Source organism: Canis lupus, chromosome 4 (assembly GCF_048164855.1).
Source record: "Canis lupus baileyi chromosome 4, mCanLup2.hap1, whole genome shotgun sequence".
Lineage (NCBI taxonomy): Eukaryota > Metazoa > Chordata > Mammalia > Carnivora > Canidae > Canis > Canis lupus.
In genome coordinates this window covers 58469837-58488402 of record NC_132841.1, presented here as the reverse complement: position 1 = coordinate 58488402, position 18566 = coordinate 58469837, and the positions used below count along the sequence as shown (strand labels likewise).

Here is an 18566-nt window from a genome sequence, read left to right as displayed (position 1 = left end):
CAATTGTCCTTAACCTAGTTCCTTCAAGTTTCCGATATTATAGGTACCAATTTAAGGGTTCGGGGTTTGATAAATAAATTGCTGTCCCCCTCTCCAGCATCTTCATGATTTCAGTCTTTTTTTTTTTTTTTTATGATTTCAGAGTCTTATGGTGATTCATTAGTTCACTCACACCACCATTTCTTACTACGGGCCAACACTGTTCTAGAAGTCAAAGGTACAAGAGTGAGGTACAAGAGTGCACCGTAGGTTCTCATGGGTCACACCGAGCTGCAAGAACTTGTATGAGAGGACAGGACCCAGGCTCACAGCCACAGAGTGTCAGAGCTGAAGGAACCTCACTCCTTTTCAGGTGGGGAGATGGAGGCCCATAGAGAGAATGTGATTTGATCAAGATCATGTAGCAAGTGGGCAGAAGAGCCGGGTCTATCATTGGTTCTCAGTCTAATGCTCTTTCTACCACATCACCCCTGCCCTTCACGCTGGAAATAAATTGCAAACTCCTCGAGGACAGTGCCCCACCTCTATTCACCTGAGATCTCCCCCAAGGTGCCCGTCTCCAAAACTACACAAGCAGAGGGTACTTGCAAGTGTTTGTGGAATTGTGCTTATTTTCTATGAAGCTCAAAAGGAATAAATAAGTTGGTGCCACCTCTTTGGAGGGCAATTTGGAATTATCTATTAACATTGAAAATATGCATTGTCCTTCGACCCAGCCACTGCATTTTTAAGGATTTTTCCTGTAGAGACTTATGCATTTGAGCAAAGGTATATGATCAAGGATATTACATCTATATGATAGAATAAAATGCAGCCATTAAAAAAGAAGGGAAATTATTCATATACACTGATATATAAGATATCCTGGTGGTGTGTTATGGGGAAAAAGTGTTGCAAGCTTAGTGTCTTTTGTATTATTTTCTCACACAATAGAATAAACAGTCATAATATATAAGATTCAAAGAAGAAAAGTTTACAAAATTATAGACCAAATTGCTTATAAAGATTAGATCTGGGGAGGTGGGACACAAAAAAGTACATTCATTTTCCAATTATATTAAAAATTATAATGATGATGCATTACTTCTATAAGCATATACATGTAATATGTTATATATAATAGTAATATATAATATGTAATAAATGTGTGTACATAAATATATACACAGATGCCAATGAGATGGGTGATTTGACTTAAATGGGACACATACACACAGACACACACATCTTCAATATGATAAAGATAAATTTAAAGTAAAATAAAAGGGACAAGATAGAGAGTCCCTATCTATTGCCTTTCTTTTTAGCCTGAAACCTGCCTTCTTTCAGGATGACCCTTCATCTGCTGAGACCCATCCTCTCCCAGCACCTAGCATTCCCATCCATCCCACTTCCCGTACCTGTGTCCTGGTTGATGCTAAAGGCTGCAAGACTGGTGCCAGCCCTTAGGAAGTATTGGAGCTCTCCATCCAAGCCACTGTCATCATCGTGGGCAGCCACCACCATCACCTGGGTGCCTGAGGGACTGTTTTCCTGCACTTGGCCCTGGTGCACAAAGGAAGCAAAGCGGGGAGGGTGGAGATTCTCATTCACATCCAGGACTATCACTTCCACGTGGCAGAGGGTCCTGCGGGACAGAGGCCTCCCACTGTCACTGGCCCACAGGCTCAGATTGTATCCAGCCCGCCTCTCAAAATCCAGTTCTCTCTCTAGACTGAGTGCACCAGTCATCAAGTCCACGTGGAAGGTCCCATGGGCATCATCCAATAGGACAAAACGCACTTCTCCCGCAGGCCCAATGTCAGGATCAGAGGCATCCAGAAATGTTAGAATAGTTCCTGGGGGCAGATCCTCTGGGACTTTCAGGCTGCTAAGTTCTGTGATGCATTGAGGAGAGTTGTCATTGGCATCTTCCAATGTGATTATAAGGTCAGTGACAGAGAAGAGCTGGTGGCCCTTCCTGGGCTGATCCCTGGCTTCCACCTTGAGTATATATTGTGGTTCTGATTCCCGGTCCAGGTGTCCTGTGACAACCAGTTCCCCAGTGAGGGGATGGAGGGAGAACTTCTCTGTGGGGCTTAACAGAGTGTAGCGGACCCTCCCATTGTCATCTGAGTCAGCATCTTTTGCTTTCAACTCTGCAATTGTGGTTCCAACTTCTGTGTCCTCTGAGATGGTTATCTGGTACCCCCCAGGAGGAAATCTTGGTGCATTATCATTCCAGTCTTTCACATTCACCGTCAGCAGCTTCCAGGAGGACTTCTGGGGAGTTCCCAGGTCATACACTGTTACATTGAGGATGTAGAAACTGGTCACTTCATAGTCCAAAGGGGCAGCCACAGTAAGCATCCCTGTCTCCAGCTCAATGTCAAAGCAGCCCTTGTCATTGCCATCTGCAATTACATAGACAAGTTTGCCATTAAAGCCAGTATCAGGGTCAGTGGCTGCCAGGCGGGCCAGGGAGGTATTGACAGGAACACGCTCAAGGATATCGATGGACTGTGGGAAGTGGTCTTCAAACTGGGGAGTATGATGATTGATTTGATATGCACTTAAGGAAATGAAGTCCTCATCATTGGTGTCCTGGTTCTGAAACCCAGCAGAATGGAGAATGGTCTTTGTGAAATGTGTCAATACTCCTGTTTTATCACATGTTATAGGAACCTCAAAACGAGGGTCTTTTACTACAGTAATATTCAAAGTTGTGGGTGAGGCATAGTATTTCCCATCTGAGGCTGTAATTTTCAGGGAATAGGTGATGGGTTGACCAGCAGTATGATTCATAAAAGAGCGTTTGAGGGATATCACTCCAGAGAAATGATTTAAATCAAAATACTCTAGTTCATTGCCTGACACAAACTCATATTTTAGGTTCTGAAGCTCATCCACATCTATAGCTGACACCGTCATTACAGATTTTCCTACTGGCCAGTCTTCACGGATAGATCCAGTGCAGTTGACTTGCTCAAACATAGGCTTGTTGTCATTCAAGTTCTTGAGCCTAAGAGATATAGACACTTCTTTTTCCTGGCGAAATGGGGATCCCCAATCTGACGCCCGTACCCGGAAGGTATAAATTCTTCTCATGAGCTCATAGTCCATGGGTTTGGAGGTGGAGATGATCCCCAGGTAAGGGTCAATTGAAAAGGGCACAGCTTTTGGACGAGTGATGGAATAAGTGACGTATCCATTCTCTCCATGATCCTGGTCTGTGGCAGTAACTGTCAAAATGCTGGTGCCTGGAGGGATGTTCTCATCAAAGGTACCGTCATAGGAGGACCTGTTAAAGATGGGGGCATGGTTGTTACAGTCCACAATATCAATAACCACGGTGGTGGAGGCCAGGCCCGGTGAGGTTCTGATGTGTAGCTGGTAGTGGGCTCGGTCATGGAAGTCCATGAGCTTCGTGGTGGTGATAAGCCCAGTGCGAGCGTTAAGTCTAAACCCCGCACTCTCTGAGGATGGCTTTAGAACATACTGCAGGTTGGGGAAGGCTCGGTTTACTCTCACCATCACCACACGGCTCCCAGGAGGGGAAAACTCACTAAGCTGCACTCTGTAAACAGCTTTCTCAAATTTGAGGGAAGCCAGTTTGGCAGCAGGTAGGTGAAAGCCCCTGATCTGGGAATAAGAAGAAGGCCTACTCCCACGCCTGGCCTGCAGGCTGAGGTTGAACCCATGAAGGTGCTCCAGCCAGTTGATGTCTTTGACGGACACCAAACTGAACTCACTGCTGCGGGCATAAGACTTGATGGCTTTGAAGTACTTTCTAGGGTCTCCACCAACAACTTCCAGTGAGTCTACTTCAGCCCCTGAACTGTTTGCATCCACCATCACGGTGGCATATGTGGTGCCCTCACTGCTGTCTGGTGAAACCACCACCACCGAGGTGATGGCTGGTGGCTTCCTGAGGGCAGGCTCTACATGGATGACAAGTGCAGCCAGATTACCAAAGCCGTTGCCCTCTGAGATTTTCCTCATGCGGTCCACAGCCAGCACCTGGAGCTCATACCTCCCTCGCCAGGTGACATTGAGCTTCCCAGCCAAGGTGACCACACCACTGGTGGGATGGATGGCAAACATCTCCGACCTCATGTTAAAGGCATAATAGAACTTGGCATTTGGGCCCAGATCAGCATCTGTGGCAGTCACCTTGCAGATAGGGCTCTTGAGAGGCATGTCCTCAGAGATGGTGACTCGGTATGAAGGTGGGGAGAAGAGGGGTTTCAGGTCATTCTGGTCCAGGATGTGGACCACCACACGGGTCAAAGTTTCTAACTCCAAGGTCTTCTCCGTGGCTTGGATGATGAGGGTGTAGCTGTCTCGTACCTCCCTGTTCAGAAGGGCCGTGTTGCTGCTCTTTGTCCTTATTCTCAGAAAGCAGAAGTTACCCACCACATATTCCTCTGTTTTAAACACATTGGCCACGTCCCCAGAGATAATCCGGTATCTCACTGCCCACTGCGGCTCAGCCAAGTAAATGCCCATTTTCACGGAGCTCTCCACGTAAGTCTTGGGAGCAGAGTTTTCATAGATGGTTGCATTATAGAGAGAGTGTGTGAAGCGCCAGGCGGAGGAGGAGACAATCCCTTCAATCCCTTCTTGGGGCTTCTCACAGGTTGTACAATGGAGCAAGAAAATGACAAAGCCCAGGAAGGCAATAACCATGATGGATAAGCTCCCGAAGCCCTAGGCAAAAAAAAAAAAAAAAGGAAGGGTGTAAGTTAGGAAAGAAATAGCTCCTATTGTGGTTCTTAGCTGGGGTGATTTTGCCCCTCTGGGGACCCTTGCCAAAGTCTGAAGATATTTTCAGCTATCCTGGTTTGGGGGGGAGGGGTACTACTGGCATCTAGTGACTGGAGAGAGGCCGGGGTACTGCTAAACATCCTGCATCGCACAAGACAGCCCCCCAACAACAAAAAATGACCCAGCCCCAAATGTCAATAGTGTTGAGGCTGAGAAACCCTGTATTTGAAGACGAGACAGACTAGTTTAAATGCTTTCTCAGGGGTACCTGGCACATACAACACAACCCTGACCACTTGACTCCTTTTCCTAAAAAATCATCACGGCTCCCCCATGGTGTTGAAGTAGTTTCACCCAGGTCCCAAGCTTAACAACCTGGCTCTAAGTACTTCCTCTAAGACTGCTCCATGAAGGCTGAGGGCCAGCCAAGTGGAGCTGTGTTTGCACATGCAGGGACTACAGAAAAGCCAAGCGACCAAGACCATAAGCCTGGCATCAGACTACTTGGCCATCAGCTGTAGCTCCAGCACCTGCTAGTTGGGTGATTTTCTGGGCAGGTTATTTAACCTGTGTAAGCCTCAACTTCCTCTTCTATGGAATGGGGATAAGGATATTATCTACTTCCTTGGATGGTTGTGAAAATGAAGTGAAATAACAAAGGTAAATAATGCAGCAGGGTGCCTGGGACATAGAAGTTTTAACTCAACCCTAACCCTAAGAACACCAATAAAAAATAAATTTATTATTTTAAAAAAAGAAGTTTTAACTCGATCTTGGCTATTATTACTAATAGGAAACTCAGTTTCGTAAAGGGAAGGGACCCATCGAGGGCCTTACAGCTAGATAGCATCAAAGCAAGAATTAGACCTGGGGCTCCTTGCATCATAGGCCAGGGCTAGCTTCCCCTATCCCAGGCTTATCTGCACTCATCCCACTGCAAGCCCCTTTGGATAGGGCCTAATTCTGACTCATCCTGTAACTTCGAATCTCCTGGAATGTCAGAGCTACAATGGATCTTTGAGACATGGAGTTCTGACCCCACTCCTCAAGCATAGATGGAGAAATAGAGCCCCAGAGGGGTGATGAGTCTTGCCCCATTCCACATAGTGGGTGGCCAGGAAATAACTAGTCTCTGGGAATTGTTGAACTAACTACAAATGAGTGCTTCACCCCCTAAGACCTGCTGCGGCTCCCATTCCTTCCTGGGTCATTTCCCACATGGCTCATCCCTGAACTCCAACCTGGGTTAAAAGTCCAGCCAGACTCATCAGGGAGAAGGTAGAAGGGGAGTAAGGGAGGGCAGAGTTTGGTTGCCAAACTAAGCCTTCCAGAAGCAGAATGTGAGGCTGCATACACCAGGCTAGTGCCTGGCCTGCCCGTGAGAGTCTTGACTCCAAGGAGCTTCATGGCTGCCAGCCAGATGTGCGGAGCATTCCTGGATGAAACAGGCAAGACTTGTTTTTCCAGTTGCCTTGCTCTTCAAAGGCAAAAAAGAGTTAAACTCCTGGGGCAAGAGGGAAAAAGAGAGGCTTGCTTTCCAGAGTCCTGAGGGAGCTAAATGCAGCTTCTTTAAGACCTGGTAGGGAGCATCCCAACATGGGAGGCAGGATGGAGGCAGGAATGGAAAAGTCTGCCTATCTTGGGATCTGCAAGCCTGTGACAGAAAAGAATTTGAATATGCCCCATCCTTCCAGCCTCCCCACTATCCTTCTCTTGAAATCCTATTGGTGGCACCCCAGGCCCAGCACCTTAGAGAAGAGGGAGCAGGGATAGAGGCAGATTTTATACTTGGGGTATCTTCTCCCCATCCTTCCTACTCCTCTACTCTTACTCCTTGCTTACCGCTGCGGCCCACAGTGAAGCAGGCCTCAGGCAGAAGCCATGTTCACCCCCATTCCACTCAACCATCCCTGACACAGTCTCCTGTAAGAGGGAGTGGACCCCTGAGTCATGTGGACCCTAACCCTACAGGATGGCATTGCTTTGGAAGTTGAAGCCCCAAGGAAAAACGAGTTCTTACCCCAGTCCCAAATCTTCTCACTAGGCAGCCCAGGGAGCCTAGCATTCATGCAGCCTCCCTGCTCAGCCTGCCCTGCTTTGCGGAAAGCTTTCTGTTCACCAGGTCAGCACCCGTGTAGGGCAGGCCCCAACAAGACACAGCACTCAGCAGCTGCACAGGCATCTTGTAGAGATGAGCTTAGGGAAGGGACCAGGGGCAGGATCTCCCTAGAAGGGGATAAGATGCAAAGAGGATGCACCCTTGAATGAGGGTTTGGTGACCAGAGTTGTTTTCAAGCTGTAGGACCCACAGACCAGCCTGTGTCTGGACATTTGTTTCCTGGCACTATGCCTGGGCAAGTGAATAGGTTTGCAAGGTGCAGAGGCATGGTGGGCTCCCTGGGCTGTCCTCCCAGCCCACAGCACCTAGGACCACTATTTTGAAACATCTTGTGAAATCATAAACCAATTCAAATTACTGCTTAAAATTTTCCAGTGGCTTTCATAGCATTCAGATTAAAATCTAAACCCCTTACCAAGGCCTACAAGACCCCATTCTATGTGGGCCCTGCCTGCTTCTCCAATGTTACCTCCCAGCACTCTCCCCATTGTTCACTAAGCTGCAGCCACACGGGCCTCCTTTCTCTTCCACAAACATGCCAAACTAGAGTCTGCCTCAGGGCCTTTGCACTTGCTGTTTCCCTTTACTTAAGATTTTCACAACGCACAAAAAAAAAAAAAAAAAAAAAAAAGATTTTCACAATGCTAACTCCTTGTTATCCCTCTTTCTGGCCCAGCTCAAATGTCATATCCTAACCCTCAATTTGATGTAGCCTCCTTCCTAGCACCCTTCTTTATCATACCGCACCGTTTTTGTCATGACTCTTAGCCCCACTCAGTTATGTTCTTTCTAATTTGTTTAGTAACTGTCTTCTATGCTAGACACTGGGCTCCATGAAGATAGGAGCTTTGTGTATCTTATTCATGCATAAATTCCCAGTGCTTGGCACATAACCTATTCAACAGTTGAAAAATGGAAGGATCTGGACTTAGGAAAAGCAATGAGAGAATGAAAACTGAAAGAACCTTTGGTGATTATCCCTTCCTTTCTGAAGCTGGAAAATGAAGTCCCCCCAAAAGAAAGGGACTTGCCCAAAATCTCAGGGTAAGAACCAGAGCCAGGTTCTTTCCTCCTGACCCTACTGCCAGAAGGAGAAGCCACAATTACTTGTAAATCCGACCACTTGGGTTTAAGTCCAAAGTCGCCGCTTGCTAACTATATCGCCTTGGGTAAGCTAACCTCCTCAGACCTCTGTTTTCTCATCTGTAAGATGGGGCTATGAAGAGTCCTGTTTTCCTGGGATTTTATACAGACTAAAGATCATGCCCATTCATGTAGTTAGCACAGCTCTTGGCCAATAGAAAAGCACTCAATAAATATTAGTTATGATTAGTTTTTAAAGCCAAAACAGAATCAAAGCCTGAGGTCAGGGTGAGGGTGGGGTCCACTGACTCCTCTGGAGAAGGTCCAGGCTGTGCCCCAGTAGAGCAGGAAGCCGCTGGTCTCTGGTCGAGTCTAAGCTTGCTGGCCCAGCCACAGGCTGTTCTGGTAAGCTGCGAGCAGGCGCTTGTCTGGGGTGGGGCCTCCCGTTCTTGGCTCCCCAGACTTAGAAGAAAATCTGCATGTGGGTGAATGTGCACATTTGCAGGAGAGCACGCATACATACTTAGGTGTCTATTTTTGAAAAGTTGTATGGGTACTTTAATTGTGTGTGCCTGCTGGACAGAATGAGTATGATATGAGCACATAAGTTTGTAGCTATGGGGCTTGTGTGTGCACAAGCATAAGCAAGTGCAGGGTGAGGGTTCATGAATAGACGCTTCTAGGCTATAAGTCTGAATTAAATCTGCCTCCTTGGAACTCCCAGACCCTCTCATTGATGGGGAAAACAGCCGAAAGTGGTTCACAACACTCAGTGTCTGGCTATGTGACCTTGGGCAAGTGGCTTACCTTCTCTGATTTTCATTTCTCTACTTCATAGTACCATTTTGAGAACAAAATCAGTTAATATACATAAATGCTTAATATAGTATGTGACACAGTTTTCAACAAATATTATCAACTACTATTACTTTTAGCAGCCAGCTCACACTCTTGACTGCTGAGTTTGTAGGTAATGAAAACTCTCAGATGTATTATCACATCACCCCCAATCTGTTCTTCACAGGCTGATTTTCTCCAACTAAATGCTCTAGGGCTTTAATGAGACCATGATACACTTTAGCCAGTGTTTCAGCTCACCACTATGGCTTCTCAGAATCTCGATTCTAACATTCAGAAACTTGGTGGTTGTGGCACCCATGTCTTTATCCAAGTCACTGATAAAAAGTCTAAGCACAAATGGGAGGAGCAGTGCTATGAGATCTTTCCTCATTCTTGTGGTTAGTGACCTCAAGTGCAATTCTGGAATGAGTCACCTCAGAATACAGAGCTCCCCATCTCTGGGGAGTCTAAGCAGAGGCTGGGTGGCAACCTGAGAAGGATATGGTACTCTAGAGGGATATTTGCCCTTGGGGGAGACGAATAAAGCTCTAAAGTCCCTTCCAACTCACACAGGTATTCTTTGGCCTCTGCAGGCCTATGATCTCTACTAGACCCTGAAAGAGTCCTCAAAAGCAGCGAATGGATTTCCTCTGGCTGTGGATCAGGCTTGCATGCTCATTGATGCTTGCTCAGGGTTCCTTGTAGCAAGCTAATCTGGCCCTTGGGAGACCTGGATCTAAAGTCATTTGTTCCCTGTGTGGCCTTGGTCAAATCAGCCACAAAACCCTTGTGAACCTCTTTCTTCCTCTGTAAATGACGTGCGATATGTTGGGTGAAGGGACTGGAATGGGTTCATGATTTCAAACCCCTCTATTGCTTTCAAGGGCAGGATCTCTCTCTTTTTTTTTTTTTCCTAATGAAATTATAAATAGAGAAAAGCAGAGCTGCACTATTAGGAGCAGGGGTGCAAGGCAAGGGCCCTGCCCACAGGCTTGTCCCTCACCCCACTGGGAAGCACAGATTTTAAAAACTGGGTAGATGGCCTCTAGGAACCCCTGCAGATCTGACAGGCTGGGGCTCTGCTCTTCTAATGTCCTGTGCCCTGTTATAAAAAAGTCCTAAGACACACAATTGGATGCGCTATGATTCTAATGTACTATGATCTATATCTGTAATGGTCCACATGCAATGACTTTAGTTCTAACTAATGCTGTCCCTTCAATGGGGAACCAGATGTACTCAGATTAATTCAAAGCCAAATCAAACTCCCACCAAAGAAGCTTTTACCAGATTTCTTCAAACTGTCAAGCTTTGTTTCTGACAATGAAATTCCTGCCTGTCACTCCCAGAAGTACCCAGGTACAGACCAGTGATGACATTCTCCCCCATGGCACAACACCTTCCCTTTCTGTAGGCATGTCCAGATATTATGTAGTAGCCTACATAATACTCCAAGGAAGCACATCTGCCCTTTTACTCCCACCTCTCAGATAAGAGACGTGAGATTTGCACAGCATACCCAAGGCCACCCAGAAAGATGGTGGCTGAACTGAAAACACACAGCCAGACTTCCCAAACCCAAATGTTCTGGATTTCCTAGGCTGTAGGAAAATGCAATGAGATAAGATATTGTTTAAAGTTTGGAGATACTTTCATGAAAGAAAAAGTCCCTGGATTCATTTTTCTGGATAGGAGAATGTCCAATCCACTTAACCATGGATTTGAGTGCCCTTGGTAAGTATTTTCTGATCCCACTCCCCTCCCCTCCATGGTGTCTGCCTCTGGCATCAGTGTTGGGGCTGGCTCTCATGCCTCTCAAGAAAAAAATCCTAAGTATATTCTCTTTGTGACAATAGCTTAAAGGTGAGAAGGAGCAGGAGGGATTGTGCCTTTGAACCAGAATTAAAATCATCAGTGAAAGAATATTGACATTCCAGGTGCCTGCTAGTCCCAAAGTCTTTAGCTACGAAGTTGTTTTTTCTCCTAGTAGTAGGGAGCCCCTGAAGATTTTTGAGAAGTTGCAGGACTGGAAAAGAAGTACATGCTGAGAAGAGTAATCTGATATCAAATTAAAAGGGAGATCTTTCCATTCAAGACTCCCACTCTGGTGTGGACTAGGCTTGAAGAGCAGCTCTACTGGATTAAGCCAACTGGAATTCCCTGTGGGGAGAGAGGCTTGATTTACTTTTCAGAAACTTGGATGAACCCTGAGTCATTTGTTAGTATGTAGACAGCCCCTGCCAGGTTCTGCTGTAACAAAACAAGTCCAAGAACTGGACACAAGCAGGAAAGGAGCCAGTGGCTTGAGCCCTTGATGGGTCGTGTGACGTTGGGAAGGCCACAGAACCTCTTCCGAGCCTCACTTTATCTGTAAACTGCAGATAATAATAGCTACTCCTACCTACTTCCCAGGGCTGCAGGGGAGACAGATAATATGGTAGGTGAATGTGCAGGGAGGAAAAGACACAGAGGAACACCTTATTACATGGCTTGGTAAAAGGCAGCCCGAACTGCCAGCCGACTGAGAGGCTCTCAGGGGAGCTGTCAAAGGCCAGGTCTGCCCACACCTGAAATTAGAAGGCAGAGATGACTAACAAAGGAAGTCCTCACCTAGGACATGGGTGAAAAGGAGCTGGGCCTGGGGGGCCCCTTCTTTATTACTGATGACAAAAAGTATAGTGTCATATCTGTATATAATCTGTAAGTTAAAAAATCTGCATGCATTATCTCACCTGGTTTTGAGGGAGAAGTGCAGCACTGAGTAGAATTAATAATAGTCAGGAAAGTGGGCTCTGGAGTCAGATAGACCTAGTTTCAAGTCCCAGCTCTACCATTCACCAGCCGTGTGCCCTTGGGCCGTTATGTCACCTCTCTAGTCCCAGTAAAAGGGATATGGTATAAGTACCATCTCACAGATTGTTGAGAAGACTGAATGAGTCAATGCATGACAAATAGCCAAGCACTAGAATGCATTCAGTCCAAGTTAATTATTGTATCAACATCACCATTATTATGACACTTATTATGATCCTCATTTTGTAAATGAGAAACTGAGGCTTGGATAATTTGAAGGCTCTGCCCAGATTCATCCATCTAATAGGTGGTGGATTCAAGTGCCAGCCAAGAATTGGAATCCATATTCCAAGAAGAGAGGGCTGGTGTAGCTGGAGCCAGTTATTTAGAACAACATTTTCCAAAAGAACTTTCTACCATAATGGGGATGTCCTGTATGGGAGCCACTAGCCACGTGTGGCTGTCAAGCACTCAAAATGTGGCTGGTACAACAGAGGAACTGAGTTTGTACTTTTATTTAATTTAAATTTAAATAGCCTCATGTGATTACTAGCTACTGAATTGGCCAGCTCAGCTCTAGAGAGCATGGCATGGGAACCAAGAACCAAGGATGCTTAGGATTCAAAGGAGGATGCAAGATCCACCTATCTGGTAGACATGGTGGGCACATCTGAAGGCCCATCGTACTTCCAGAGACCCATGAAAATATTTTAATTTCTATTAAATTCAGAAGAAAGAAAACAGTCTTTTAGGTTGAAGAAAATGTTTTCATATATAAAAATATATCTTGGGCAGCCCCGGTGGCGCAGCGGTTTAGCACCGCCTGCAGCCCAGGGCATGATCCTGGAGACCCTGAATTGAGTCCCATGTCGGACTCCCTGCATGGAGCCTGCTTCTCCCCCTGCCTGTGTCTCTGCCTCTCTCTCTCTGTATCTCTATGAATAAATAAATAAAATCTTTAAAATATATATATATATGTATCTTTATATTGACATCGCCATAAAATATAACTTCTAATATTTCTTCATGGATAAAGGGCCAATAATGCCTAGGAACCTTGAAAGTATTAATATGACCCTGGTGAGATGAATATTTGAAGGAAACAGAGGGCTTCCAGGCACCTGAATTTTGGGGACAAAAAGGGACAAAGTGGGGAAGGATGAGAAAATGTTTTGTTATTGGGCCTCCTCTGCCAAAGTCATTCATTCATTTATTCATTCAGCACTTATTTACTGAGCACTGAGGGCATTCTAGAACAGGAAACAAGACAGATGAGGTTCTTACTCTTGTGGTAAGTCTATTCTAATTAGCAGAAAAAAAGATGGTAAATCAGCGTGGTCAGGGGAGCCTTACATGACAGGGTGACATTTGAGCAGGGAGAGGGCCACAAAGACTTCTTGAGAAAGTTCCAGGCAGAAAAAAACAGGCAGTGCAGAGGCTCCACAACAGGAACAAGGAGGTCATGCAGATAGACCAGAGGGAGCAAGCACTCTCCAAAGTCTTGAGAGCGCTTCCCAGACACTGAGGCTCTTTCAGCTACTGTTTATCACCAAGGTCAATTTTCGAATGGAAGAGACACCCATTCACACCCACATCTCTATCTACACTGTGAGGACAGTTTGGCTGTGGGCATTCTAGGTTTGCAGACCTTGACACTTAGTGAGGCCCAGAGGGAGCAAGAGGTCTCTTCCTCTTGGGATTGCCTACGTGGATCCATGCACTTTGTGGTTGGAGCTGAAAACTCCCTAAACCAGAGGCACCCCAAGATCTGCAGGCTTGGAGGAAGAGACAGGAGGGAAGGGGTCCCGCCCCATTTCCTGTGGGGTTCCTGGGCCAGAGTGGTTTGTAAGATGAAAACCAGCTCCAGCTCAACAGGACAGAGAACAATATTTATCAATTAGAAGCTTGAGAGACAAGCAGGGCAACAGAGCATCTCCTCCAGGTTCTACATTTGTGCCCTGGGACAGATTGGGACACAAGTGTGAACTCAACCTTGTAGGAAGGCCCATGGGAAATCTCAATTTTCTCCTCCTGACTGGAAAGGCGACAGGAGGTCCCTGTACAGGAAGAGGGATAAGGAGAGGGGAGAAGAGCTATCCTGAAGGTCTGGGTTTGGGGTGGCTCTCTGGGAGGGAGGAAGTTTGTATTCTGAAGTCATGGGGGATAGACTCCCCCAGAGGAATGAAAAGCTTCTTTTTTTAAATTTAAATTCAGTTTGCCAACATATAGTATATACTAAGTTTCAGATGTAGTGTTCAATAATTTATCACTTGTATATAACAGCCAGCGCACATCACATTATATGCCCTCCTTAAAACCTATCACCAAATTACCCCACCCCACCCCCACCTCCCTTCCAGCACCCTCGGTTTGTTTCCTAGAGCATCTTTCAGTGAGTAGCACAAATTGCAGAGGCCGGAATGTCCCTGCTACATAGCCTTGTCTAGTGGGGTGCTTCCTGTCTGTGCCTGTTGTCACTCTGAATCCAGTGGAATCCTTTGCAAAAGGGTGAGTTTTCAGACATGTAGACACCAAGTTCCACACTGGGTGACCTTGAGTAACTAACATGAGTTCTGTGCCTCTGTTTTTCCTCATCTTTAAGAGGGATATAGTAAGTAAACTCACCTCAGGCAGTTGTTCAGAAGGTTTGATTCGATGGTTCATATTAAATACTTAACATGGTGCACAGCACTCAGCCATCACGAAATAAATGCTAACTGGTGTGATTTTTACTGTTGTGATTTTTAAACTATAATCATTATCATAGGTGAATTAAACAGAGCTGGCGCTGTGGTAGATGCAAGTTGGGGGTACAGAGTCTTAACTCCCATTTGTTGCCACCTCCACCTTCTGAGGCATCTCTGTGACATTCCCAGGCTCCATGAGGGCACAGTTGGAAGACTACTAGAAGTCTAATCTGTTTAGAAAGATGGGAAGACTATGCCCAGACAAGGGAAGGCATCGTATTAAGTCATGTACGACAGTGGTGGCGCAACTAGAACCAGAACCCAGTCTCCCTGTCCTGGGCTCTTTGCACTGACCAAGCAGCTGCCCCCAGCCTGGCCTTTCTCCCCACCTGGAGGCTCCTTGGAACCCACAAGGCCATCCTTAAGGTCACCAGCCAGGAGGAGACTGCAGGGGGTAGGAGCTAGGCCTCAAGGTCAGACCTGGCCTTCATCCTGCCTCTGCTTGCATCTCGGGACATGGCTTTGTCTCTCCCCGGCTCAGTTTCTCCATTTGTGACATGGAGATATCAGTTCTTACCTCATGGTAAGTCCCATGGAGTTCTTACCTCATGGAGGATTTAATGAGCTTCTGCATGGAAAATATTTAGCACAGTGCCAGGTACACAGGAAATAGCTAATGTTATTACTATTATTAGTCATTACTATTGTAAAAATACAGTAATGTTACTACAATTATACTAGGTGTTAAAAAGAAAGTACATGGGGAAAAAAGGGAACCATGTATGTGTACTGATCCCTGCCTATGTCCCAGGAGCTCCTTCCCAAAGCACCCTTCTATATATACACACACACGTGTGTGCGCACACGCACCATGGGTCTTCGTGACATCCCTTCTTTCCTTGCAATGATCTGTAGCAAAGCTCAAGCAGGCAGGTTGAATGACATCAAAATAATAAGAATAATATGTATTCCAGGGTGCCACTGGCTCAGTCGGTTAAGCATCCAACTTGTTGGTTTCGACTCAGGTCATGATCTCAGGATCATGAGATCAAGCCTTACTTCAGGCACTGGGCTGGGTATGGAGCCTGCTTAAGATTCTCTCTCTCTCTCTCTCTCTCTCTCTCTCTCTGCCTCTGCACCTCCCCCCACTCATGCACATACACACACACACACACATACACACTCTCTCTCTCTCTCCCTCTCTCTCAAAAAAAGGAAGAATTTCTATTCCATATTTTCTTTTCCTGTCACCCTTTCCCCTGTAGTGGGTGCAGAGAGCTAATCAATGTAACGTCATTCAGAGGCTGAGGGAGGGAGTCGGGTGGATGTGAGGTGCCAGTGAAAACAGAAGGTAGAGAATGTCGTGGGTGCACCCCAACAACATGAATTTCCTGATCTTTTTCATTCCGACACTGGCATGCCGGGGTGGCCTCTCCACGCCCCATCCTCTGTGATCTGTATAATGAGTCCATTCGGCATAGCTCCCGTCTCTATCCAGGACATGACAAGCTGCCTTCCCAGGAGCTAGCGGGCCCCGGAGCCACCAGTAAAGTGGACCCCGTTCCTCCTAGCTGGCTCTGAGACGCTGCTGGGACGGAAGCTTCTCATTGTTCCTCGTGCATGCCACCATCAGCCACCCAAGGCCACTCCCAGTCAGGTCTCCTCTAACTCAAGCACCCTGGGAGGTAGGGAGGCCACTGTTAGGGCCACAGAACATGATGGCCACCCGCTCAGGCTTGGGCCTAAGGCAGCTGTTTGGAGTGCCGCCTACGTTTATGACCATTGCTGGCCGTATGATGTAGTGTAAACTACTGAACCTGACTGAGTTTCAGTCTCTTCATACATAAATCAGAGAAGATAATCATCAGGCTCAGTTAAAACGAAGTGCCTAAAACCATCCTCACATTGCCCCACACAGGAGCCCTCACTTGCAGACACGGTGTTGAAGGTGGGCCCCACTCCTTTGGTGTCAAGGGTCCTCGGTAACCCATCAGAGGGCCAAGCAGGGGGCCCAGTGGGGGCTGAGCAGAACCCCCTCATTTTATGGGACCTCCCGTGTCCATCTGGGAACGGGGCCTGGTCCCTGTCTCCTGCCTTCATGGAGCTGGCCCTCCACTGAGCTGTTGTCCAATGATACCCCCAGGATGGTGACGTTTAGGGAATGTGAAATGTGTACGGAGATACAGACACTGTCGCCGCTGACATTTATTGAACATTTACTATGTGGTGAGGCCCTGTAGTAAGCACTTGGCACGCATTGTAGCTTTAAACTCGCTCACAGCAACTCTGTAATTATCCTCATTTTGTAGACCAGGTAAATGAGACTCAGAGAGGTTACCCAACTAACAATGCACACAGCCAGCATGTGGCCACGGCAGGATTAAAATTCGGATCACCGGTGTGTGATGGGATCCCCTGCCTCCCCCTTCCCTGGGGAAGGGTTGGAAATAGCACTCAAGAGGAGAGGGATCGTAGAACCACGGGCCCTCCCAGCCCAGCAAACGCAGATTGTCAGCAAAGGCTCTGTGTCCAGCTTTCCCTCTCAGCCCATTCCCCCTGGCCTGGCCTGGCCTGGCCTGGCCTCGCCATGCTGCCCGTCCGGCCGAGGCCAGACCCCTCTGCGCACAACTGCGACAAAGCAGGTGGCAGGCAGGCCTGGGCAGGCAGGGAGCGGCACTCCAGCAGTGGGATGCCACAGGCAGATCCTCTCTGAAGCCCCTGTCAGTGCCGCGAAGCTGGCTGAACCTGTGGTGGGCTGGTGGCACGAAAGAGTTAGGGGTGATTGTGAGCCTCAAGGTGCATACTAATGAGATGCCAAGCAGCCTCTGCTGGTTGGCTCCAGGCCAAGCCCTGGAGTTCCATACACTCAAGCCCCCTGAGCTCAGTCCATACTGATTTCCTGTTTCCCACAGTAGCTCTGAGCTCCACTCCACCGTGGCACACACAGAGTGGAGCCACTGGGCCCACTGCGTTATCACCAGACAGGGCTGGCCCTTGAATTGAACCAGTGGTTCCCACCATTGGGAATCCCCTAAGAGGGTGCGGGTGGGGGTTAAAACCACTCATTGCCAGCCCCACCCCAGATCTCTGCTAAACAAAATCATTAGGGGTGGGGCTCAGGAATAGATGTTTAACAAGTTCCCAGGGTGATTTTGGTGGGACCGGTGTTTGGGATCTGCTAAGCAAGGGCATCTCTTCCTTTAGGATCCTCTCATGCCTCCTTTCAAAATGGATATCCCATCCGTGACCCTCTCCTAGGCTCCGGTGGAGAGGGGTGGGGAAGGGAGGAGAAGACCGCAGGCTCATAGAAGTGCTTCCCCAAAGTCAGTGCGTTAAAAATCACAGCCTCATCGCAAGCAGTCTGATTTAGTAGGGCTGCAGTGCGCTGAAGCGCACAGTGTCCCCTACAGGTGGTCTGCTGGCCCCTGTGGGGAGAGGGGGGTGGGGTGTAGACACAGCCCCTCAGGTAGGGCAGACCCACAGTTATCTCTGGAGTCATTTAGAAGAGCAGACAGGAAAGGGAAAGTGACAGGTCTGATTCCCGTGTCTGACTTGCACCTGAGAGTCTCTGAATCTGCAGATTGCTCTATGCATCAGCATCTCAGACCCCGGAGGCAATTGTTTATCTTGCTGTGGTCAGGTCTGTCTATCTCCCAGATAGATGCTTAGCCCCGTGAACCATATTCTACTTGCAGTGAATGGAGCTGAACCGGAAAATAAAAAGGGTTCCATGCACGTATGTACATCTCATGACACAGCAGTCCTGCTCTTAGGGGACACAGCAAAAATGTGCACGTGGACTCACCAAAGACTAACAGAGAATGTTCAAAGAGGCACTATTGTAGTAGCCCCACAGTGGAAACACCTAAAATGTCCATCAAGAGCAGAATGAAGGGGATCCCTGGGTGGCGCAGCGGTTTGGCGCCTGCCTTTGGCCCAGGGCGCGATCCTGGAGATCCGGGATCGAATCCCACATCGGGCTCCTGGTGCATGGAGCCTGCTTCTCCCTCTGCCTGTGTCTCTGCCTCTCTCTCTCTCTCTCTCTCTCTCTCTGTGACTATCATAAATAAATAAATAAAAAAAATAAAAAAAAAAAGAGCAGAATGAGGATATTCATCCAAGGGAATACTATACAGCAAGGGAAATGAAGTATTGTTCTAGGCAACAGTACAGATGAATCCCACTCACATAGCGTGGAGCAAAAGCAGCCATATGCAAAAGAGTGCATACTGTACTCTTCCGACTATATAAAGTTTAAAAATAGGCAAACTTATCTGTGGATTAGAGTAAGACAAAGT

At 47.3% G+C, this 18566-nt stretch overlaps 1 protein-coding gene across 1 annotated transcript in view; it reads right to left on the bottom strand.

Annotated features, from left to right (window-relative positions):
- FAT2 (FAT atypical cadherin 2) overlaps positions 1 to 18566 on the bottom strand; it is an 80961-nt gene that overhangs the window by 55625 nt on the left and 6770 nt on the right. Inside the window, exon 2 of the mRNA XM_072824436.1 lies at positions 1401 to 4689. Coding sequence (XP_072680537.1) covers positions 1401 to 4668 — 3268 coding nt within the window. The 5' untranslated portion in view covers positions 4669 to 4689. The remainder of the gene's footprint in view (positions 1 to 1400; positions 4690 to 18566) is intronic.